General features: G+C 38.6%; 1 protein-coding gene and 1 long non-coding RNA gene across 3 annotated transcripts in view; one reads left to right on the top strand and one right to left on the bottom strand.

The window, feature by feature from the left end:
• Positions 1 to 710: 710 nt before the first annotated feature.
• LOC145494021 (uncharacterized) overlaps positions 711 to 24,393 on the top strand; it is a 33,694-nt gene continuing 10,011 nt past the window's right edge. For both annotated transcript variants that reach the window (XR_014050211.1, XR_014050212.1), the window contains exons 1-2: positions 711 to 828; positions 2,021 to 2,105. This is a non-coding gene — a long non-coding RNA (uncharacterized LOC145494021). The remainder of the gene's footprint in view (positions 829 to 2,020; positions 2,106 to 24,393) is intronic.
• The window catches only part of LOC145495735 (hydroxymethylglutaryl-CoA lyase, mitochondrial-like), a 9,093-nt gene continuing 1,308 nt past the window's right edge, over positions 16,609 to 24,393 (bottom strand). Inside the window, exons 2-11 of the mRNA XM_081475332.1 lie at positions 23,971 to 24,042; positions 23,508 to 23,615; positions 22,895 to 22,990; positions 22,378 to 22,436; positions 21,761 to 21,850; positions 20,965 to 21,028; positions 19,679 to 19,751; positions 17,752 to 17,867; positions 17,214 to 17,339; positions 16,609 to 16,728 (exon numbers count right to left, since the gene is read on the bottom strand). Coding sequence (XP_081331458.1) covers positions 16,609 to 16,728; positions 17,214 to 17,339; positions 17,752 to 17,867; positions 19,679 to 19,751; positions 20,965 to 21,028; positions 21,761 to 21,850; positions 22,378 to 22,436; positions 22,895 to 22,990; positions 23,508 to 23,615; positions 23,971 to 24,042 — 924 coding nt within the window. The remainder of the gene's footprint in view (positions 16,729 to 17,213; positions 17,340 to 17,751; positions 17,868 to 19,678; positions 19,752 to 20,964; positions 21,029 to 21,760; positions 21,851 to 22,377; positions 22,437 to 22,894; positions 22,991 to 23,507; positions 23,616 to 23,970; positions 24,043 to 24,393) is intronic.

Here is a 24,393-nt window from a genome sequence, read left to right on the forward strand (position 1 = left end):
ACAAAAAGTCGAACTGAAAAGCGGGTGCAGGGGATACACGAGTGCCACTAATCATTTTATGGCGATCGGGTCGAAGCCGTGATATGTGTTTCACCTCACGAATAATTCAGATGCAAACAAGGCGATGAACAGTGGAGAATATGCGTTACTCGAGGGCTGAGAATGCACCGCGCAATTAATATCGTCCTAGAAATCCGGTGCCGTGAAACTCAAATTGAAATATATCTAGATCCATTTGGTGTTCAACTTTAAATTCATTATATCCTGCTCGCAGAAAACCAGTTAGGATCAAGAACACAATTCCAGCAGCAGATACGTAAACTTTTTCAACTTCAAAAATTGAGATTTGTGTTTTAAGCCTGTTTGGGTTAGTCGTTCGTCCAGTAAGCGATCGGACGACGAGAGCGCTTTCAAGGAGGATATTGCTTTTTAAAGTAGAGGGGAGGGGGGTGGGGGATACACATATCACTGGTCGCCATTTTGGAGGGGATACACATATCACTAGTGATATATGTGCGGGGATACACATATCACGGGGATACACATATCACTGTGACACCGCCAACCAAAGAGGCGCATGCTCTTCGCTGACCTTTCAAGAAGACTAATTTATTCATCACGTGGAAGCAAGCAAAACAAGCAAGGTTAACGATTCGACTGGTCTATGGATTAGGACTTCGAGTGTTTGTGTTGCACGTAGAGTTGAAATTTTTGAGGAATTCACAAGTTACGTAAGTTTAAGAAGAACCTTTCGCTTTGAATACAAGATTGTATTTTGTATTCGAATTTGTATCCACTGGAAATGCTGGTTTTAAGAGAAAGCTCGAGGTAAGGTTAGCAAACGAATGGCCTTCAAAACTCTCTGAAACGCCACAGATTGATTTAGTAGCATGTGGATGGTTTCCTTTCTCGTGCTGGGCCTGAATTAATGTGACCTTTTATTCATTCAGTTGTGCGTATTGAATAATCAAGGGTGGGAAACTTGTTTTGGTGTAGAACTACTTGTACAAAAGTCAAAGAAGGTGGCGGCCGTACATTTTACCAGAAACGCCCTTCGAAACAGCCATTTTAGGCACATCTAGATTCGAAATTCTTGTTTTTGCACAATTCTTCCCCGTAATAACGGCATTGTGCATTATAGGTTTGAGATTTTTAGGGGTATTCTGTGGTTCTTTAGAGGGTGCGCTCAGATTGATTGCATGCAACCTAACCCCCCTCCCCCAACCCCAGGGATGTAAGGCTCTGGCATTTGCTCCCTCTGTAGAGAACAAATACACCACTATAATTATGAGCCAGGTTCAGTTTGTCAATTGCCCTGCCCTCTGTTGCTTCATACTGGAAAATTATTTCGTTTTTAAAGCTGTAAAATTTATTCACACACAAAGTCATTGTCTTCCTTTTTTTTTTCAATTTACTGTACTATTTCTATTTTGTCTTGCGACATAGGTGGCAACTAATCTTATTTAGTTCTATTTTGTGAGTTTTATATTCTGAATGGCTAATTCCCTCTATGAGATGCCGCTGTGTCATGGTAGTGGTATTCATCATCTGGGACTGGATATTTAACTACAGTTGAACCCTTAGTAAACAGACACCCTTGGGAAAATGGATAGTGGCTGCTTTAAGAGGACAGGGATCCATTTCTCGAAAGCCCCGGTTTGAGATTTTGCAACGGCTTTTCGGGTGCGAAAACTTTTCGGGACCTTTGAGGAACAGACCCCTGCCCACTAAATAGAGGTAAAACAATAGAAAAGCCCTCATGGGGACTGATTACTGGCCATCTAATAGGGGTGGCCGTTTAATACGTTGCCGCCTATTAGGGCTTCGACTGCACCATGATTCCCTGCAGGTGCGTCTCCTAAAGGAAACTGGCTATTGTAGATTACAAGAATTTCAGCAGGTACTCTGCAACTGCAACATTTTCAAATTTTCTTAATTTCATTTTTTATTTTTCCTTGGATTTTCAATATCATCAGTAATTGAGAATGCAATATATTTACTAGAATACTTCTTTCAACAGTTTGTGGATGATTCATGATTATAATGGAACAAGTTGCAAAGGATTGGGGAAAAGCCTCCTTAAGTTGTGTTCTATTACATTACAGGTGAATGGTTTCTTCTCATAATACTAGTTAGTATAATTTATTTCCATACATCGAATATCGATATGGTCTCCTTCCTATGGTGTCGTCACGCAATGCTTCTCTCTAGAGAGAAAACAGAAGTGCTGTGCAACAACCCAAATAACATCTCCACTGTGTTAATTAGTACTTTTAAGGGTTCAACCATCATGATTATCCCTTATTTACAGTGGATGATGAATATGGCCGACCAAAATATCTTACTTTAGTTTAAATGGTGATATCCCAACTTGGGCTAGGCAGGAAATAAGAGGCTTTGATACTCAAGGACAACCTTACATGTATTTAACTCCATATAAAACAGACCCTAAAGGTACTTTAACATTCATCAAGCTTCCATGATCAGTTGTCAGTACAAAGTAAAGACTTGAGATAGCCCTTGTCACAGTTAGTTTTTCTCATTTGCATTACAATGTAATCCAAGGCGGATTCGAGGCAATTTTGGGCTGAAACTATGAAACAGCCTAAAATTGCCTTGCACACGTGTTAGATTATATTTTAATGCAAAGGAGAAAAGTTAACTGTGAAAAGGGCTAATCTTTAGAGTACATAACAGTCTAGATTGGTTTTTTTTACCTGCAACTTAATGCAGTTGCATCAGTTGCCAGAAATTTTGGTCCTACAACATGCATGGCTCTGTGACTCCAATTGCTACGTGTGTGTTTATTAATTGATAAACAAAGGTTATCATTGTCCTGTCTAACTCTTAGCTAGAAAGGATGGAATTTAATTATATTTTGCTTTCTCCAACAGTTTCTGGGTACATGTAAATTACTTCATTAATAATGGCGAAACTAACAAAAAGATTGAGAGAGAAGTTAGCAGTATCACGATAGCTTATGGTGAGTACAGTTTTCTTTTTCAGTAAAATGAGTATTCCTGTAACTACTGTAACAGACTGTTAAATGTTTGAATTTTCTTAAAATTAAATAAATACATGTAAATAACCTTTATTTACTTGTACTCTCAGCAATGTTTATGGCACAAAGGCTAGTGAGGCTGAGCAAATTGTTCTGAAAAGTCTTGGAGGCTCTCCTTTGTTAAAGCAGCTTGTTTTCACTCCTTTTCAGGGCCTCTGTAGGTCGCAGAAGAAAAAGTCAAATTTTGTGGGTTTTTCATAGACAAATTGGCAGATAAAACAACCTATTTTGTGGGAAATTTGCGGGAATTTTCAGAGCAAATTTCGCTAAGAAACGAGCGGCAAAAAACGGCTGATTTTGTGGGAATTTTCAGGGCAAATTTTGCTGGAAAGCGATCGGTTTTGCACTGCTTTGATGAACATTTTTAACAAAAAGAGACGGCAATTTTACCATTTTTTGTGGGGGAGGTGGCCGGGGGGGGGGGATGATGAGCATTAGCCTCTACAATTTAACAACAGAAACTCTGACTACTTATAGGTGTTGCCTTTCTAAAACTGGCAGTTGTGCAGGAAAATTTGGGCAACTCGTTTGTATTAGCGTATGTGTTTGCCATTTGTTTGACCACGAGGTTCTTGTTAACAGAGATCATCATAAATTTTAACAACAATAGACAATGCGCCAATGGCAAAACATTTTACATGTACAATGTGGCCACTGCCCAGTTTTTGGCAACAGTAATCTAAGAACGCCAGGTAGTTTGGGGATGTTGTTTACTCATTGCAGTCATGAAGTTTCATGATAAATTTCTAAGTTTATGGCAAGGAAACAACCCCAACAGCCAAGACAAGTTTCAAATACGTGTTGTTAATGACATGTACTTGGTAAGATTTCTAGTGAATTTTGTGGTATTTTGCATGTTTTTGTGAATTTGGCAGGATTTCATGGATATACTTGAAATTCGTGGCCCCACAACTGCATGAAATTTCAGTAGACTGGCTTTTGGGTGGCACAAGGCAGTATAGTTAATTTTCAGTAGGCTTGAAGTGGCTACTTGCTTCAAGAACTGAATTGTGTTGGAATCTTTTGCCTTAACATGTAAATAAGTTAAACTTTATAAATACTGGTATCTTAAGTAAGAAAATAATGTACAGTTGTTGTTGTTTTTGAAATTTCAGCTATAAATTACACAGGTTGGTAATTGTTTTCTTGCTCTAATCAGTGAATTGAACTGCATTTTCCCTTCTCAATTCTGTGTTACTTTATACATGTAGTTTACAGGGAAAATATGCCGTCTTTATAGCATTTCCAAATAGAGTTTTAGTGTTACACGAGTCAACTGTGAGCCCAAGTCAACCTCGAGTCACGAGTCAGCCTCCAGTCAAACATGAGTCAAGCCAATGTTTTTCTTTTTTTTTATTTTGTTCCGAAAAAAAAACAAAAATAGATTGTAGGAAATGAAATATGTGAATACAGGTGATTTTCTTCATTTGTTCATTTCAGCTCTATAAGGTTATTGTCACTATTGTCGTTGATTTCTTTACGAAATAAATGCAGCTTTGCAACACTAATACAGTTCTGTAAACACGATCCTGCAACAGTTATTGGAACTTCAAGGTCGGGCACGAAATTCAGGAAAGAGGCAACTCGCTCATGTGGTCCGAATGTTTAATATTGTTCAACTTTTGTCTGAGTCAGTAGATAGTCTACTAGATTCATGTCACTCACTACATGTATTTGGATAAGACAATCTTAGGCCCTCTTTACAGGTCCACGGGTTGCTTTTTACCCGCGGTTGAATCACTGCAGAGAGAACTAAACATAAGCACTTACCTATACCAACCTGGGTTCTTAGCGTGTGGTTTCCTTCGAGCCTGACGGCAGGCCAGCCTTTCTACTGATCAAAAACTGAAAACATGGGCTAGAAAGATGACAAACAAAAAACCTAGATAGTATAACGGAATGGTGGCAGGTCCTGATGTACAAACCAAAAAAATGAAACAACATGGTTATTTTAGTGAAAGGACCAAACCAGGTTTAGCTTTTGGCCCACTGTTTACATGTAAGAATTGAAGAAATTTCAACCCCTCTCGCCGGGTCAACCTGGGTCTCGGTTACCTGGCAAGGGGGGCTGACCCGGCTTGACTACTGTTTTCATGTAAACACTTAAAAACATTTGACTGCAAAAGGGTTACCCGGCACGGTCAAGAAGGGTCGTGTAAAGAGGGCCTTACCTTGATAATCGGCAATGGACACAGCAAATAACATGAATTACCATAGTTTGGGGGGACTGAACACGATCCCAAGGTCCGGCGTAAGACTCCAAGATGGTGCGAGCCATGATCGAGGTAGGCCTGTTAGACAATCTATATTCATATATTTTAATTCCTACAAGCTATATTTTGTGGGGGACAAAATAAAAGAAGGAAAAAAAATTGTCTTGACTCGTGGTTGACTCGAGGTTGACTCGTGACTCGAGGTTGACTTGGGCTCGCAGTTGGCTTGTGTAACGCTACAACTTTTCCAAATGAGCAGTTATAAAGTCAATGTACTGTCAATTGGTTTAAGATTTCTGATTCCTGTCGCTCTCATACAATGTACACTGTAATATGCTTTGTCCTGCAACAACAATGCAGTTACTAATCAGCTGCCTGAAAGTTTTGACCGGGATTCTGTTCATTTCCTTAGTGTAACATTGTGATCTCCTATAACGAGCTAGAGAGAATTGATTTACTCGTATTTTTCGGTTTTCCAACAGTTTCTGGCTGACTGATTCCATTAACAATGGTCACGTCAGGGATAGTTCCAGTAACCAACAAAAAGATTTGAACAGGGAAGGACCTTATCTCCATCATAGGAAATGGTGAGTACAGTTTCTCTTTTTAGTAAAATAAATATTTTCCAGTGCATTTTTGTTTGTTTGTTTGTTTGTTTCTTTATCTGGGGACTCCATGTTCCATCATCTTCTAAATTCTTGTGGGAAACTATTTAAATTTACTGTATCAATATTGGAGGCAAGAACCTGTGATCAAAGGACTAATCTTTTTTCCTTATGCAAGGCTGTCGTAACAGTACTTTCACTGCATAATTGAACAGACCTTTATTGTAACCAAGTAAATCATGGTTTGTGGTGAAACAGGATTTGTAATTTCTTGGTGGTTATTTACCAGAAATGATATGTGAATGATCCATAGTCTTTAAAACTCAAGCACCTGAATTAATTGGCAGTAAGATGGTTCACTCTGGTGGCTTTCACTTGCTTGCCTGTAGACCTTTGGAATGAGAATTATAAAATGATTTCATGCAAAGATTAATTACAAACTTTTGTCAGCATATCTCTGGCTTATTCTGGATATAGTATTGTGCTCGGCAAAGGGACCACAAACAGTAATCACTTGCAAACTGTCTTTGGGGAGAGTTATCAATTAAAAATGGGAAGGAAATTTTTTGTTGTGTTCAGTTGCTTCAAATGTTATGTGAATTTTTCGTGACGTTCCAATTGTGACAAGTTTGTTCGCTTGAAATGAGCTGTGAATGGAAAGTCCCTTAAAAGTACATAATCATGTAATGTCAAAGCTAAGAAATTAATCTGAGCAACTGTGTATATTAATTTTGAAATTTAACCACATGACAGTTAATTTATTATAATCTTGCTTGGAGACTACTGCACTATAAAAATATTTGCTTTTGTCGAAGAGGCACAGACCATCCATATTTTGCCATCTATGTACTTGTACGGTGTATGCCATTTAATTTTGGCGATATGGCCATCATTTCAATTTGCGTTGTTTTCCAAGAAAGGAAGTTACCAATGTTGGTAACAACAATGTTCAGCATGGACCAGCTAATTTTAGTATAATTTTATGATTTTTCTCCAAATCTCGTCAGTAGTAGTTTTGCGAAGCATACATACGCATACAATGTATCCGGAATAATAATCATTTGTTTATAGTCTGTTTAAAATGAAGGAAAAACTTCCACTATGACTGTGGGGATACCTTTCCCGCTATTAAAACACAGGAGCTACAGCTGTACAGCACTCGCTAGACCTTGATATATTCATTTCAGGCACTTTATATGAGTATGAATATGAGACAGATAACCCAGTTCAAACAACAAGAACTGAATGAACGGCCAAGAAATAAACAGCCAAATGAACGTTAAGCAAATAAACACCCAAACACAACCCAACCAAAACAAACAGGCGGCTGAAAGCCCAGTCAGACACTAAGACCAGCTGTAGTGGTTTTACAAAGTATAGTGTATACATGGTGTGCAATGATAATAAAGTAATACTTAATTTAAATGCAAAAATTTGTGACAGCTATTTTATTTGCTTCTAGCATTAATTCTCTGATACCCCCGGCCCCCCAATTCAATGTTGTGAAATACAAAAATCAAAATTGTGTGGCGGGGGAGGGGGGGGGAGGGGTGGAGATGTTTCCAAGACACTCAAAAATTGAACTTCACAGCTGCAAAGTGTCTCAACACTTTTGTTGTCCATTGTGCAATTCCAGAAAATATTCATACTATCCCACAGAAGGGATTGGAATTTCATGGGGGGGTGGGGGTTCTGGAAGACCAAAAAATTTAAAGAAATGTATGAAGCTTAACTGGAATTTCCAGATGGGTGGGGAGGTGTTACAAAAAAATCCCTTCTTTGGGGGAGGTATGGATATTTTCTGGAACTACACATTGTAGCTCTGTGATACTGAAAATTTTATAATGTTACTTTTTGTGATGTGAGGACTGTGAACTGTTACCAAAACTTCAAAGATAGTCACCTTTTCACCTATGTGACAGCTTTTGCGAGCCACCATTGTTAATAATGTCATGTAGCTTAATGCTTGGATATTCAAATGTGCCACATTTACAAAACTTATGAAGAACCCTGTTGATTTAAACCGTTGTAAATGGTCAATATTTCTTAGCGGGTCTTATAATGATATTATCTGATGAAACTAAGAACTCGGAAGGATAGGTAATGTTTTTAAATTTAGAATGTGACAATTCACATGTAGTGGAATTAAGGTGGCCGAACACAGTTTTCGCGCGTGCTTTTGCTGATGAAATTCAGCGCGCACACAAGGATTGCAAAAAACAAACATGCCGTCAGTGAAGCGGTCATTTTATATACTCAACACCCGCACTATCTGTGCTATTTTTCTCTATAATCGAACGCAGTGTATTGATGGCTTTAGTCTTTTATTACAGAGATATGTTAGAAAAGGTAATGATGGAAGGAACCCAGCAATTCTCAGCTTTTTCTTTGTTACCGAAAGAACCCAGTTAAATGCAGCACATGCGTAGTAAGTCAAAAAATTGCGATTGAATGAAAAATTGCACTCTCGGAAATACACCTATTTCTCGAGAACCACTCATTACAATTTCACGAAATTTGGCACGAAAATACTTTAGGAAATATGTAACTGGACTATTGAAAAAGTTAAACTTTAACAAAGGAAATTCTAGATATTTCGGTGAACCTTCAACAAGGGATAATTAAAGATCTCTGTTAAATTATTAGCAAAATGATGTTAAGTTGTGAGAATCGTTACTAGCTTGTTGCATGCAAATTATAGAGAAAATCTGATGACTAGATTTTCTACAAATAAACAAAACAGATTTAAAGGCCTGTTTATATTGGTTCATGTTGCCACGGCAACAGCACATATGTCAGCTCAACTATAAAAAAACCAACGTTTGTATTGTTAACTTGCTTGCTGCCATTTTTGGCGACTGAGGGATCAAGGGTTTTAGAGAAAAAGGTGAATGAAACACAGTTATCAAAAACTGTGTTCAGCCACCATAAGGTAACCGCAAAACTTTCAAGCATTTTTAATTGCAACAAAAAGAAGAAATTCGTTATTAAGTTCACTTTTTTTTTCCAAAGAAAAAAGTTGAACAAGACATTGTCTTGATGTACATGTATCCTGAAATTATGCGGAATAACATGAATAGGACAAATATTGCAGTCAGTAAGGAGAGTCAACAAATTGAGCTTAAGACCATAAAAAGGTTCAGCTAGTACAAATAAAAAATAATCTCTTTACTCTTGTACTGCTACCTTAAATTTGGAAACATGTTGAGACTTAATTATAAGGAAATATTGAGGAAGTACATGACTTTTTGTATGCTTTGCTCTGGAATAAGATCACAAAATTCCAACTAGCTGAAGGATTTCCCCACAAAGATATAACCTCACACAGCGATCAGGCATTTTTTTATTTTCTTCTTTTTCGGAAAAGAGTGGCGGACAAGGGGGCGGGTAGGGTGGCGGAGGTGGCGTGGCTGGGCTCAGGGGGTGATCTGATTGGTTATTATTTTCTCTCTTTTGGTCTAGCTTGCACAGGAGCCCCTTGCGTGCACCATTTTATATCCAGAACATTTTTTTCATGGCAATTAAGAAAGGATGATGTAAGAGAACCCACCCCTCATACATGGAGCTCTTTTCATGGTTATCTTTTCAATCTTATTCCAGTGCATTGTTATATACAGTGTGCTGCACTGCTATTGTAGGGAAGATACCTGATTACCTAATTACATAATGGAATTTAAAATTTGGTGTATGTCAGAAGTATGTGTCAGACACTTAATTATCAAAATGTAGAGCAAAATTGTTTACTTTGTCCAGTGCGGTCGTTTGGGTGAAGGTAGTTTGAATAAACTGCTAATGGTGAATGATTTTTCGACAACCTGAGCAGGCATTGTCTTCAGTGTTAAAGGAGAAGTGTTATAAGTTAAATGAAAAATAGTTTCCACGTTATTGGATTGCCAGTCACCAACAACAGTTCTTTTCAGAAGTACCATCACGAGGTCGCTCACACCATATGTACTACTGACCATAACCATAATCTCAAGACCATAACCTCCTCGCTGTTCCCAAAACCAAACACAGGACATTTGGTGATTGCGCCTTTGCAGACTCTGGACCTTTTCTTTAGAACAAACTTCCTCATGAAATAAGACTAAGCCCAACTCTCACTGTTCTTAAGTCAAAGTTAAAAACTTACTTTCTGAAATTAACGTACAGCATGCCATAGTTTTATAATGTGTTTTACATTGTATTATTTTTAGACACATTTTTCTTATATTTTCACTGTAATCTTAATCTTACAGTGTAAAGCGTTTTAGAATACTTTATAATTTTAGCGCTATATAAATTTATTATTATTACATTAGTATTACTACTGATACTCCTGGTTTCGAACCATTCACTGAAATGATGTCTAGAAATAAGTAAGGAGATTTTGTTGAGCTTGGAACTGAGAGCGTTTAAGACTATATATTGCAGGGAATGAAAACATTTTATCTGGAACCAAAAGTTACAATCCTTTCAAATTCTCCTCTCAGTGATTGGAGAACGAGTGATTTACTCCAAAAAAAAAAAACATACGCAAGAAATTAACCTTACAATTTTGCATTTTGACAGTTCAATGTACTGTAGTTCGGAAAGGTATTTTGCGAAGATTTTAATCCAGGTGAAACTGGCACATGCAGAATTTGTTTAGGCTCAACCGCTTGATTTTTTTTTTCTGAAATTCATAAGCTCTACACGTTTGCAATATCTATAATACCAATTTGGCGAATACTTAAGAATGCTTTCATGAGTTTTCACTGTTTTGCTGTAAAGAGGCTTTTGCAGTAGCAAGGCTAGATTAACCCCTCGGGTCTTCAAGATTTCGCTCCAACTTTAACTCGATGATTTCTTTCGTTGCTCTAAAGAGATTTTGTTGATCAAAAAGGATTTTCACATTCAAAGGCTATCAAATTCGCAAAATTAACCAGGCGCTAGTTCACGTTGTAATTCAATAGCTTTAAAATTTAGTACAAAACCTCACAACATTGTTTTAAATGCGTTACGATCATATGAAATGCCAAGAATTGATGTTGCGTTATAAATTTTGGAACTGTTAAAGGACAAAAGAAGATTGCCAAAAATAGCGTCGATTCTAGTCAGTAGAAATATTAATCTTCTCATGGATTGTAATTTCACCAAGCTGATAGTCCTGTTTCTTGTAACTAGGAGAGTAGCAAACTGTAACCGTTTGACTCAAAACAGTATGCACTGAAAATGACTCGCGACTCACTAATTAAGTTATATTTGATTTTTCCTTCTAGATTCAAAGAGAAACATCTGAAAGCTCAGTGGATCACCAAAGAGCGAAGCAAGGCAAAGCAGATTGTAATAAAATGTTTGCTGGCAGAAAATAGTCCGGGATAAATGTTGTGTTTTTTAGATAGCCGAGGAAAAAGTCGACACAATTGTCTCGGATTAAAAATTTCCGCTTCCCTAAGCGAACGAGAAATTAGTCGGAAAGAAAGCTAACGTTTTTGACGACATTATTGTCTTGAAGTTTAAAAAAATACGCTTTCAAGGCGACCGGGAAAAAAACAGTGTCTGGTTTTGAGTCAAAAATATACTGTCTTTTGGCGGGAAAAATCTTGCAACGGATGTGACCCATCAAAAGTCAAAGTATATGTTTGATTTCTGACAAGACTCTGTTCAAAATCGCAGAATTTTTTTTTCTTTGTGGCAACCCTACATAGTGAAAAAGTAGTAAAAGAGATAGCCTACATTTTGACTAGTAACCAGTCCCCTTTCAAAAGCGCAGTATTATATTATTTGTTTTGTAACATGAAATACAACAGAAAAATAAACAAACAATTGAGGTTAAAATATTTTATTGTTTAACCATTAACGTTTGATTAACATAAATTTGTTTTCATGCTATTAAAGGAGCTGAAAAACGTGACGTCTGAAAACTGTTTGTAGAAACTAATAAGTAAGACGAAATTACTAATCTATGAAACACTAAGTCTGAAACATGTAAAATTATTACAAGGATCGCCGGCAGACAAAAATAATTCTCGCAAAAAGAAATCGCAAAATGTCTAATTTTAAGAAATAGAGAAATCGAAACTACGAACCAGTAGTGAAAAAAAATCCTGTTATTTTTACGGAGAAGTATTTGACGTTATTGGTAAACATTGAAATAAATTCTACCTGGCTTGTAGCTTTTTTACGTCAGTTTCAAGTAAACGTTTACTCTGGTTTTGAAAGTGAATTCAGTTCACCAAATGCGCATCTATGTTGTAAATTGAAACCACAGAATATACAATTAATAGGCAAACTTATTTTCTTTTTTTTTTTTTAATGCTGATAGAAAGGATTTTCCGAATGGTTTTAGTGCATGATGAATTCGGCTGTAGTCGATCAGCAAAATCTGGCGAGATTCAAGACAATTTCAACTGACCTCGTGCTAAGCACTGAAGCATACGAAAAAAAAGTAATTTACTCGCATGATCGACCAAATAAATCCATATTACAAATTGAAACGACGAGAAATACACTGTTCAACCGTTAGCTTTTAGTTTTTAAAATTTGATTTATTGAAGTATTTGGCGAGAGCCAAGACAATTTCAACCGTAAACAAGCGAACGAAAGTTTCTCCCAATTAAAAAAAAGTGTTGCATGGCCGAGCAAAGAAATCCATGTTATAAATTGAAAAGATGCGAAATTCAAAACTTGAGTGAGACAACTGGTGAGAAATTTGGCGAGATTAGAGACAATTTCAGCTGACTGCAGTGTTCAAAGCAAACGACAATTTCTTCCAAGACATTTGCTGTAGAATTAGTCTGTAGTTTCAGTAACATGGATCCGCGTTTATTCAATCATTACGTCTCGAGTTCGAGGTATAAGTTATCTTTACTAATTCCTATACATTCTTTTAGCATAAGTTGTGAGAATTTGCGATACATCAAGACATTACAATTAGTTGCAGATTTCCTTGTCACTTTCTAGTGATTTTTGGAGGAAACATTGATTGTCGATCTTGTCACGCGGTTTTTGTCGATATAAGAATCTAAACTATTGTCCTTTACCAAACGACGCATCAAGATCAGAGACCACACAAGCATGATCCAGAACCTCCATGTCAGCAGGCATCTAGTGTCCACTAAGAGTCCAAGAAGAGCCATGAAAATCCACCAATGAGAGTCCATCTGAATCTGCACCAAGGAGTTACAAAGGAAATAAAACGAAAAGACCAGGTCAACATTTCTGCAACTAAATACATATTCCAGTCAACAAATTGTAAATATGCACATAAAGGTCTGAACGAAAAATTTTCACCTTACAAATCGAAAGTCATTCAATTACTGTAAGTGTACTCGTGTACTTGTTGTGGCAGAACAATTTGCATTTTGTTTCCAATGTAATACAATGCATACGCGATAATTTCATATTATAAAGCAAGTTAGTTTTTCGTTTTTCGTTCTGGCTTTACTACGGCAAAAACACCAAGAATCAAAATGGTCGTTCTGAAAAAAAATCGACTTTTCGTATTTAGAAGAGCAACAGGCAATGTTAAGACAAACTGGCTCTGAATCTAACAAGTCGGTTGAATTTTTCGCGTTTTTGTTCTGCAAAAGCAAGCAATTGTTTTATATTTGAGTGCATTATTTTCTGCGCCTTTCAATAACATGCGGACTCTAAAATTCAAAGCTCAACCGAGAAATGCGTTTTTCGCTACCGTCAATCAAGTGTTCGGCGGCTCCTCCCAGCTTCCGACCACTGCCGAGCGCGCGGTAATCAAATCGTTGAGCACAGTTCAGACAACGAAACAGTGCTTGGCAGTAGTCGGAAGTTGGGAGGAGCCGCCGAACATTTGATTGACGGTAGCGAAAAACGCATTTGTCCGTTGAACTTTGAATTTTGGAGTCCGCATGTTAGTGAAACGCGCAGTAAGACTTATCTTAGTATTGTAAACAAAAAACCGTTGTAAGAAATTAACCCAAATAGAATCTGTTTACCACGCGGAAATCACGTTGCTAATAATAATTAATAAATTTGCATTATAATGAAGCTTGACAGCTATGCAACCTCGTTCCCAGGGATAAAGAAGAAAGAGAGAGTGCAAGCCGAAACTCCTCCCCATCCCCCACCCCATCACTTTTCTAATGGTCCGTCTCTTAGCGGGCTTACCACCCAGACATTTTTGTACCCAGCAAAATGCACCCTGCGCAATATTGCTCTCATTAATTTTAAATGGTTCCTCATAGAGCCACGTAGAAGCCAGACACAGTCACTACACAAAAATAGGAACCGCAACTAGAGTGCAATTTGTTTGGCTTAAATGAGATATGTGTAGCGCTGAAGAGCGCCTAAATTCTGAAACTAACAGGAAAATATTCGAATCCTTATATTCAAGCCCCAGTCAGGACCACGATTGTGTGTGTTGACGTCAACAAATTGTCATGAAGCGAATAGGTGACGAGAGAAAGCAACTATCTCGAACTTGGGCATACTGACTCGATGTACTATTAAATTCTCAGAACCGACGTTAAAAGAAATGCATGACAGTCAAAGAGGAGAATACAAATTTGGAGCTTGTGACTGAAAGGTTCAACTTACTCGAAGCAATCTTGTCATGGAACACACCACTGGGGTGTCTGCGAGTTTCATCTTCGTCCCTCAGTCCTCAGGAAAGAAAGGATAAAATTTCAACAAAAAATGACACGAGTTATTTCCGACACTTTTCAGGGATGTTGAAGCTTCCGGCCTTGTCTAATAGAGCTTGCCTGGGGAAAATAAATAACAACACTTGGAACACTTCGTTGCATTGCAACGAGTAAAAACAATGACCACATAATAAAAAAATGAGCGACTTGAAAGTCAACTTTAGAGAACAAGAAATCAAAAGTATCAAGCCTTTGAAAGTTTCCTATCACCATCGGTCGAATGAATTCACCGATATCAGAAGATCTAAATGTCGACGTGCATTTCTGAGTGGATGAGGTTTAACTAATATTTGAAGAGTTCTAATTGTTTCGAAATTTTTACAACTATTCGTAAAGAACGTTCGAAGAAGGTCAGGTTTCTTCTACAAAATACATTGGTTTTAACTTATGTTCTTACCTTGGCAAGGCGCAAAAACCATCTTAATTCGAAGCACGTGCTTGCAAGGTTTGCTTGAAGTAAGTTCTTGTTGTAGGTGTTGGTGTTTCGTTACGGCTCCAAACGAATTAAGGACAATTCAAAAACGAAAGCTTGGTACTTGTTCCTAGAAGTGACTGAGAGCGAAATTAAATTTCTGCTAGCTAGTTGAATTTTTAAATGTGGTGGAAGATGTAAAAAGGTAAAGTCTGCATACGAGCCAAGTGGCCCATCAGGCCGGAGCTTATCCCGCTTTCTGTAGCATGAAGCGACTAGGAGTATTTCTACTCCCCCCTGGATGGGATGCTAGTCCATCGCAGGGTTACCCCCAGCATTAAGTTCGCCGGTATCCATTTATACACCTGGGTAGAGAGAGGCACTGTGAGAGTAAAGTGTCTTGCCCAGGAACACAACACAATGTCCCCGGCCAAGGCTCGAACCCGGACCGCTCGATCCGGAAACCAGCGCACTAACCATGAGGCCACCGCGCCTCCCACGGTGGAAGATGTGCGGCCGAGGAATTCAGCGCAGCAAATGTTTCAGCGATGTATCATTTGCAATTTAAATTTGCACACTTTTTGCGACCGCGTAACGCATGGCTGATTAATTGCAACCATTTGATTGGTTCGTTTCATCATTTTAATTAGTGCGAGATATTCAAATTTCATTTGTATTCGAAGTTATAAGGCACCGCCTAGACTACGCCAGAGGAATTTAAAAACGGAGGTTTCACTCTAAAAACGCATGAAATATTTCCTTCCACACTACGCCGGAGAAATTTAAAAACCCAACAATCACCGGTCATTTCGGATTTATGTTTGAGGAAAACTGGAGCAGGGAAATCACATGATTCTCGTGACGTCAACGTTTTTGAAAAGCTCCGTTTTCAAAGTGTTTTCCGTCCACACGAAAACGAAAAGCCGGTTCTTTCAAATTCCTCCGCATTTAAGAGTGTGTTTTCGAAAATCCTCGTTTTCGTGACGGATTAGTGTGGACGGTAGGCCTAGCCGTAGAAATAAAGCTGCGTTTTCAAATTTCTCCACTTAGCGTAACGTGGACGGCGTCTGAATGAAAAGTGTTTTTGCTTTCTTTTTTAGTCCTAGAAACTTGTGCAGAATCGATATTCCAACAACTCATATTCTTATCGCAAAGCAGAGGAGTATTAGCATACTGGATTATCTTCCAGGGTCGTCCAGTCTTTCAGCGGGATGAATTAAGAAAGACACCGGCCTAGAATCACGCCTTGGCAAAGAGACACATCAGTGAACTTATATAACGTTAAGCCTGTTACTCCCTGACCCTAAGATGAGTAATGCCCGTATGTTTATATATAAGTGTTGTATTTAACTTCTTTAAAATCTTCTATAATGGAGGTTTACATTCTGAAATTTCTTTTTTTTTTCCAAATGGCCAGCCAACTGTGATTTTTTTTCTTCCTGACATCCGCTCTCAGACGCGGAATTCAATAAATATATTATCAATATTGGTTCATTCCCACCGGTTCAGTTAATTCCTACCAGTTCAGATGACTTTTTCCGCGCTAAAATTGGTCTCGAAAATATGAGTACGGAAACGCTGTACTGTTCCCACAAATTCTCCGTACCACAATTAAAAGAAATGTTTCCGAGTCAGTAAGGAGAATTAACATTTCAAGATTAGAATGCACAGATCATCACTGTCTTTTTGTGTCTTGAGTTTTTCTCCTCGCTTGAGCAACTTTCGAGGCAGTCTCTCGTTCCAGTGCTCGGCAGATGAAGTCTCCCGCATCCATAAGTTTGTCCAAGTTTACTTCCTAAATAGTAATTTAAAAAGCAACTTAAGTAATAAATAATAAAGTTTGGCAAAGAAAAAGACAGACCTAAGTGTCTGTCTGGGATCATTACGCCATTTGCGCGACTTAAAATATTTAGCCTACCTCTTTCAAATAGACGAGTTTCGATATATTGCAATTCTAACTTGGCGCCGAGGTTTCGGGGGATAAATTAAAGGAAGCTATTTTCCACCCCAAACCTCGATTTCATTTCTTCTTTGTTTTATTCCCATAAGCCTCGGCATCAAGTTGGAATTTTATCATCTCGAAATTGGCCTGTTCATCAATTCTTTCTAACTCTACACATCACCCTAACAACACCTGACAAGACAGAAAACGATTTGAACAAAACCCGAAATTTTTGTACGATAATAGTTTTTACGGTCACCTACGCCGTTGGTATCTCGTCATCGCAACGCATCTTTCTGGCACTTTAAACTTCAAAAGACCTTCAAATGAAGACTTACCGTTTCAAGGCCCATTCCATGTAGCATATACACAACGTCTTCAGTGGCAACATTCCCAGATGCACCGCGCGCGTACGGACAGCCACCCAGACCACTGACTGACGCGTCTACCGTCCGGACACCCAGCTGTGAATAGAATAGACAACTGACACTCATTACGGTCGAGTCGTCCTGGACTTTCAGCTTAACACATTGTATGCTGTTAGAGAATTTCTCACTTGAGAGAAGGAAGTCTTTCTAGATTGCTTTGGTATTGGTTTCACGACGCTCAATTGAAAACTTCTCAACTATGCTATGCGATTGGCTTAGAAAACTCGCGCCACTTTGTCATCCAGTAAGAAGCAAAACCAAACTCAATCGTGACCCGCGCGGAAACGTTTTCCCGCGCTTCGCGTCAGTTACGTGTATTTATTTAGAGTTTTGATTGGTTCATTGATTAGTACTTTGTGATTGGCCAAAGTGATTACTTTACTTTTATTTTTCACGATACTCAATTGAAAACTGCTCTAACACATTCATACATTTAGTTTTTACTTACTTGTAAGGCTGTGAGAATATTAGCCAAGGCTTGGCCATACGTGTCATGGCAGTGAATGGCCAGCTTGTCGACTGGTACAGTGTCTAAGACACCTTCCAAAATGGCTTGAGCTGTGCCTAGTAAACATTCAAAGTTCGAAGAAAACTATTAGAACCCTGAGAGCATGACGATTTTCTTCCATAGTTTGTGGTTACGGCCCCGGGGGCGGGGGATTTCCCATGTGAAAAGGTCGCGGGTGCTCATCGGGAAATTTAAATTAAACCCCCAGAGAAAACCAATCTGGGTGTGTCTCGAGCTTTACTACGATTATCAGTTGAGTAAGGCGGGACGAAAGTTTGGTCACCAAGTTTTAAGGTAAAAATCGCGTTGTTGTCACGAGCAACTGGCTCCGTATCCGTTGGCAACTTGTCGGCCTTTGACGTCAATTGGCAGCAATGCGCGCGAAATTGTAGGCGACGTGACAGGCGACCAACCGCTGTTGATATTGTTACCAACGGAAACGAGGTAGGTTGCCCGTGGCAACACCATAATTTTGAGGCTAAAACTTCGTAACCAAACTTCCCTCGTGCCTTAGTCAACTGATAATCGTAGTATTTGACCTCTAAACGATACCACTTGACTTTATTTCATACTTACTGAGATTTTCGCACAGAATCGAAACTCATACGGAAATTGCTTCATCCAATCAAAATCGCGAAACGACTTTCTCACACGTGAGAAAAGCGTTTCATCCAATCAGAAATCAGCTGTCAAAATAAATTAGTCAGTTCGAAACGCTTTCGCGTTGTTGTTGATGCCTCTTCAATCTTCATTCACAGAAGTTTGTAGAGTTTCCACAAGTTTACTCCAGTTTTCTCGCAAATTAGCTACAAACCACAGACAATGGCGGAAAGTTCGAACAGGTTTATCGCTTTAGATAAACCCATTAAAAAGTACATCCAGGAACAGCAGAGCAAAAAGACTCCAGCAAAAACCCGACGAGACGTTAAGGTTAACTCGCTTAGCGAATTCCTCAAACAGAAGGAAGAGGCAAGAAAAGTTTTAAAGAAGGCAAATACGCCGTAAGCATTATCGACGACAAAGAGTTTTACCAAGCAAAGAAATGTCGGGAAGCTTGAAGCAAACGACTTTAAAAAAGGCAAGGCAAGGGAAACAAATCAAACGCAGCTGAAGCGTTGACTGACGACTAGGTAAACATTCTGTACGAAAAATATTTACACTAGGTTTTGAAGAAGCGACAGAGTGCTTGCACTCAGACGGAATAAAAAAATAACTTCACATTTGTTCTGCCGAATGAAGGGAGCAAATCTGGTTGAGTGTGAAAATCTTATTAAGTATAAAATAAACAAATTACAGCATGGGAAGTGCTTTGTACGGTATTTACGCACCCGTTGTTTTTGCATCGGAAAACTCGTGCGTAAATACCGTACGCGCGCACTTTCCATGAAGTAATCTAAACGTTTGTTACCTAGAAATAAAAGTGTTTCTTCATTTGTCATTTTTTCGAGCAACCCTTAAGAAAATACCTTGATCGACAGAAATAGCGGCGTTTCGTTTTGAACACCCTAAGTGAGAGTAAAATCCGTGATTTACACTCCTAGAAGCAGGACGAAAAGCATTCCGACCTTTTCATATGGGAGTTCTCCCGGCGGTTCCAGACACTGTTCAGCCTTCGGTCGATCTTAGTACACGCACCCGAGAAGAAACCTCCAATACCCATGAGTATATTTCCAATTCTAATGTCGCCATAAACATAATGTTCTTCATGTTCTCCTGACGACATAGCTCTACTCTAAGTTCCCTCTGATGGTTGCATGATACGATGGTTGTAACAGTATAGAGCCATCAGTGTATCATTTCAGATCTCTCTCGATTGGGACATGAATTCAGCACATAAAGAGAGACTTGCTAACTAAAGACATCTAACCTGGTGCTCCAACACCAATGGTGTCACCAAGAGACACTTCATAACATCCCATGTCAAACAAGCTCTTTGTTACCTGCACAGGAAAGAAATGATTCAGTTACTACACAGTTCACAGCCTCTCTATTTTTTAACGCACGGAAAAGAAAACACGAGCGAAGCGAGAGCCAGCGCGAAGTTCGAGGGGATGGCGGAGGCGAGACGAGCCAAACGAAGAATAAAGAAGTCTCACGTCAAGTCTCCTGTTTTACCCTGGCGTCCAGTTCTCTTGCAACTCTTTGAGACACTCTCCGCGCGTTCACCGATTGAATAAAAATAAGAGAAAACGGAGGGCTGTGAACAGTCTGTGTTCTTGCTAAAGTTGCAGTTGTCTTTAGGGACGACACCGGGATGTAGTAAAGAGACTGCAGCAACTGGGATTATAACCACAGGAAGGTAATTAACAGATACGCAAGCACATGATTGAAAGCAACTTTTGGAGTCAACTGCGACGGTGACGCCGAGGACAACGTCGATTAAAAAACGATTTTTCATTTATATTTTACAAACGAATCTTGCAATAATCCAGTCGAACCCCGAATTTAAAAAAAAATTAAACATTATAACATTGTGACTTGGCCTCAGAATGACGGAAATGCAATGTCCGAGGACCTGAATCTTAAAAGTTTTCCGGGAGAGCATGCCCACGGAACCCCTAAAGGGGAATGCCTTCGACGGTCCGTATCTGGAAACCCCTTCTCTAAAATCCTGTTTAAGCCCACTGTGAAACAGCGTTCGCTTCAAACGAGAAACTTAAACAATTCACCGTTGTGATTGGCGCAGTAACACAGAATTTGGTAGTACGGAAGGTGTATTAGCATAATGGCATTTTTTATTTGGCGGGGGGGGGGTGGGGGTGGGGGTGCAAGATATGTTACTCTCGCAGTGCCTCTCTCCACCCAAGTGTATAAATGGGTATGAGCAAATTCTTGACTCTGCGTGATCAAATGCTGACAGGTAAGTTAACTATGTAAGTTGCAGTGGTTAGAATCCCACAAAGTGAGAGTAATACTGTTTTACTTACCTTGAAGTATTACAACTGGAGTTACTGAAAAAACTGGCTAGATAAACGAAAACAATAGGGTTGATCAATATTTCCTTCTGTGGCTATTGTAAACAAGACACATTTTGGATCAGAGATACTCAGGGAAGGCGACTGTATGTGTATCTAAATGATTGTCGACATATCTGAGTGTGAAATCAATTTAAGTAAATATGACTAGATGCTTTTTTACAATTTTAAGTCTTACCATTGCTACAGCCTTGGGAGCAATAAATCCCTCATATGGACAACCAACAACACAGGAAACATATCTACAAATAAAACAAACCACAAGGATTATGAACTAATGGAAAACTCATTAGGTAATCTCAGAAATTTTTTCACAAATATTTTGCCAAACCCAAACTAAGACAACTAACGCCTCATTTACATCAACTAAACTAGTTCAACTAAATCAAGTTTAGGTTTTTCCAATTTGTCAATTGTGCCTTGCAGTCATTTTGAGAGGACAAATTTCAAACCATGTTAAATTATTGCTAAAACATTTTCATCAAACAGGGGTTTTTACCATGTTAAGTTGTGGGGTGTGCATGGTACATGTATGAGCAACTAATTTTTAACCTTGTTTAGTTAACCCACTTTTAAACATGTTTTAATTAACAAATTGTTGGTGTGAACAGGGTATTACATTATTACACTGTATCACTTGCAGATTTCAGAGCTGATAAAATTTCCAAGAACCAGCAAAACAACTGTCTCCCAGTGAAAACACTGAGCAGTATAACATCAAACCACAAAATACGACAAGCCTGGAATGCCAGTGATCTCCTGGTACCAGCATAACTGGCTACAATGCTGAGGGCAGGAGATGAATGACAGTTCAAACTAAAAATATGACATGAAACGAGAACATAAGATGTCTCACTTCAAATGGTATTCTAATTCATTTTAATTCAGAGGTAAACATTTAACAAACAATATTGTTATAAAACATTCGCTGTACACATATAAGAACAATCATAAAATTACATTGAAAACCTCACCCTCTTACAGGAATATTGCTTTTCCTTGCGGCCTCGCAGACAGCTTCAAACCTTTGTAGGCTTTCTGATATGGAGCAGTTAATGTTCTTTCTAAGCATAAATTAAAGGTATTACATGTAAAAGTATTTGAAGGATAATAAACACAATAGTCTCCATTTGACTTTGAAAATATGCTCGGATATTTGTCCTTGGACATTATCTGTTCCTTCACGCTCACAGTTTTCCTCAAGCCTTGCTCTTGGAAATTTGTTTGCTTCTCAGAACAGATAATGTCCATGGACAAATATCCGAGCATATTTTCACGCCAAATGGAGGTTATTGTTTGTGTATACATCGGCATTTATCTTATTAATAAAGACCTTCAACTGATGTATCAAGAAAAAGGACACACTCTTACAATGTACACATGTATTGTATGGTCACAAAACACAACAGGCGTCTGCCAACACAAGTTGAAAAATTTACAAAACAAGAGCCACAAGTCAAAATTTTTAGATGAAAGTTTTAAGTGAAATTTTCTGACAGGGTGGTGGGGCTTAAACCAAGGAATCCTCTCTGAGGATTATCGATACGTCATGGAACAGCACAATGAAAACTCCTTGACCACATTTTCTCACCTACTGAAGGACTCTGAAGCGGCACCAAAGATGGCTACTTCCTGCACACCACAGTCCAGCTAAAAAGACAAAGTATCACCAACTACTGTACAGTGTACTTATCTACAAAAATGAAGAGTGGTGAAATCTGTTAATAGACTTCCATCTGGTCATGTAAATTGTCTGATGCTGTAAAGGACTGGCACTGAAACCAGAGTTGTTGCAGTATTACAACTGAGAAGATAATGGAACTTTCAAAATTTTCAGAAGATCTTTGTGATGTCATTTGCCAACACAATCAAAAAGTTTCTATATGTCACTTAAAATTTAAATAAACACTCGGTACTATTTAAAATGTTTCTGTGGCTTATTATGAGGAAAAAAAAAAACATTCAAAACACTGGCTCCATTTGAGTTTTGAACATTTTGACTTCAATTTTAAGGTCTATAGGAATGTAGACCATGGAAAAAGGTGGTTGACCTTCAGTTCTTTATTGCATTATTTAAACCAAGCTATAGTATTCATGTAGCAACTGACCGCTGCTTGAAAACCTTTGAGGTTTGGAGTGAGCACTGGGTAGGAAATGCCAGAGATCTTGTTTATTCCTCTTATGACTTGCTCATGGTCTGCCATCTACAACACAGCACATATATCGAGGTAAACAAAGAAAATTCTTAAAGTTTACACCTAACAATTTTATTTGAATCAGGGTGAGGGGTGAGGGGTGAGGGGTGAGAGATTCTCAGTGAGAGATGAGAGATGAGAGGATGCTCGGTGAGGGGTGAGGGGTGAGGGGTGAGAGATGGTTGGTAAGGGTTGAGGGTTGAGAGATGCTCAGTAAGGGGTGAGGGATGAGAGATGAGGAGTGAGGGATGAGAGATGAGGGGTGAGGGATGAGAGATAAGGGGTGACTGAGGGGTGAGGGTGAGAGATGAGGGGTAAGGGTTGTTGGGTGTTGTGGGGACCTTAGGGCTAAGGGCTGAGAAGTTATGGGTGAGAGATGCTCAGTGATGGGTGAGGGGTGAAAAGTGAGAAATGAGAAGTGGCAGAGGGTGATAAGAAGTTACAAGACAGGGGTGAGGGGTGTACACATAAATATTACCACTATTATGGCTGCATCTCGATCACTATTAATAATCCTTCTGAATACCTGTGGAACCCATTTGGGAGATACAAAACTGGTTGCTTCAATCGATGAAAGGCCAGTCTCTGATAGCATATCAATCAACTTGATCTTAGTCTCAGTTGCTACAAGTGCCTACAAACAAACAAGAATCATGCGGTTATGAACAGTTATAACCACAGTCACTTGTCTTTCCATTCATACCTGAAAGGACTGGAATATTTGATCTGCCAAATCAATCTTTGCTGCGCCTGGCAGACTTGGCCTTGCTATTGTCATCCCAGAATATTTTCTAGACATTTTCCATGATTGTGTAAATAAATGCAATAAACACAAACCAAAACACCCTTAGTCTATGTACTGAATCTAACTATCAATCAAAATCAATAGCATTACAGTGGAATTTAAATACAGCCTTTAAGTGTTAATTCTTCTTTTTCACAAAAAATTTGAAATCTTCTAAATTAACATTCCAAACTGCTTCAAATACCTTTTCATTCTGCAGTCCATCTCTAGGGCCTACTTCTACAATTTTGACTTTCTTTACCAGCTGACTGATAGGCTTAAAATGAAGCATGAAACATAATTTAGACATTAAATTGAAGTTGCATGCACTACAACTCTACAACTGGCCATTTCCAGTGTACATTATATCAACATAATACTGATGGCCTAAGTCATCATGTACATGCTTTACCGAGTTCTTCCCAGGCTCACATCAGGGGCTGATTTAGGGGAGGGGGGGAGTAAGATTGAAAAAACACAGTGACTGTAAATATTATTATGGTAGAAAAAAGGCCAACAATCTGGTCAGGTAACCCACTATACATAATTTATACTAAGGACATTGTTAGTATTTTTCAGTTAGGTTCCAATTTCCAGATTGTAACATTTTGAGTGCATGCCTCATTGA

This window comes from Orbicella franksi, chromosome 8 (genome assembly GCF_964199315.1).
Source record: "Orbicella franksi chromosome 8, jaOrbFran1.1, whole genome shotgun sequence".
Classification (NCBI taxonomy): domain Eukaryota; kingdom Metazoa; phylum Cnidaria; class Anthozoa; order Scleractinia; family Merulinidae; genus Orbicella; species Orbicella franksi.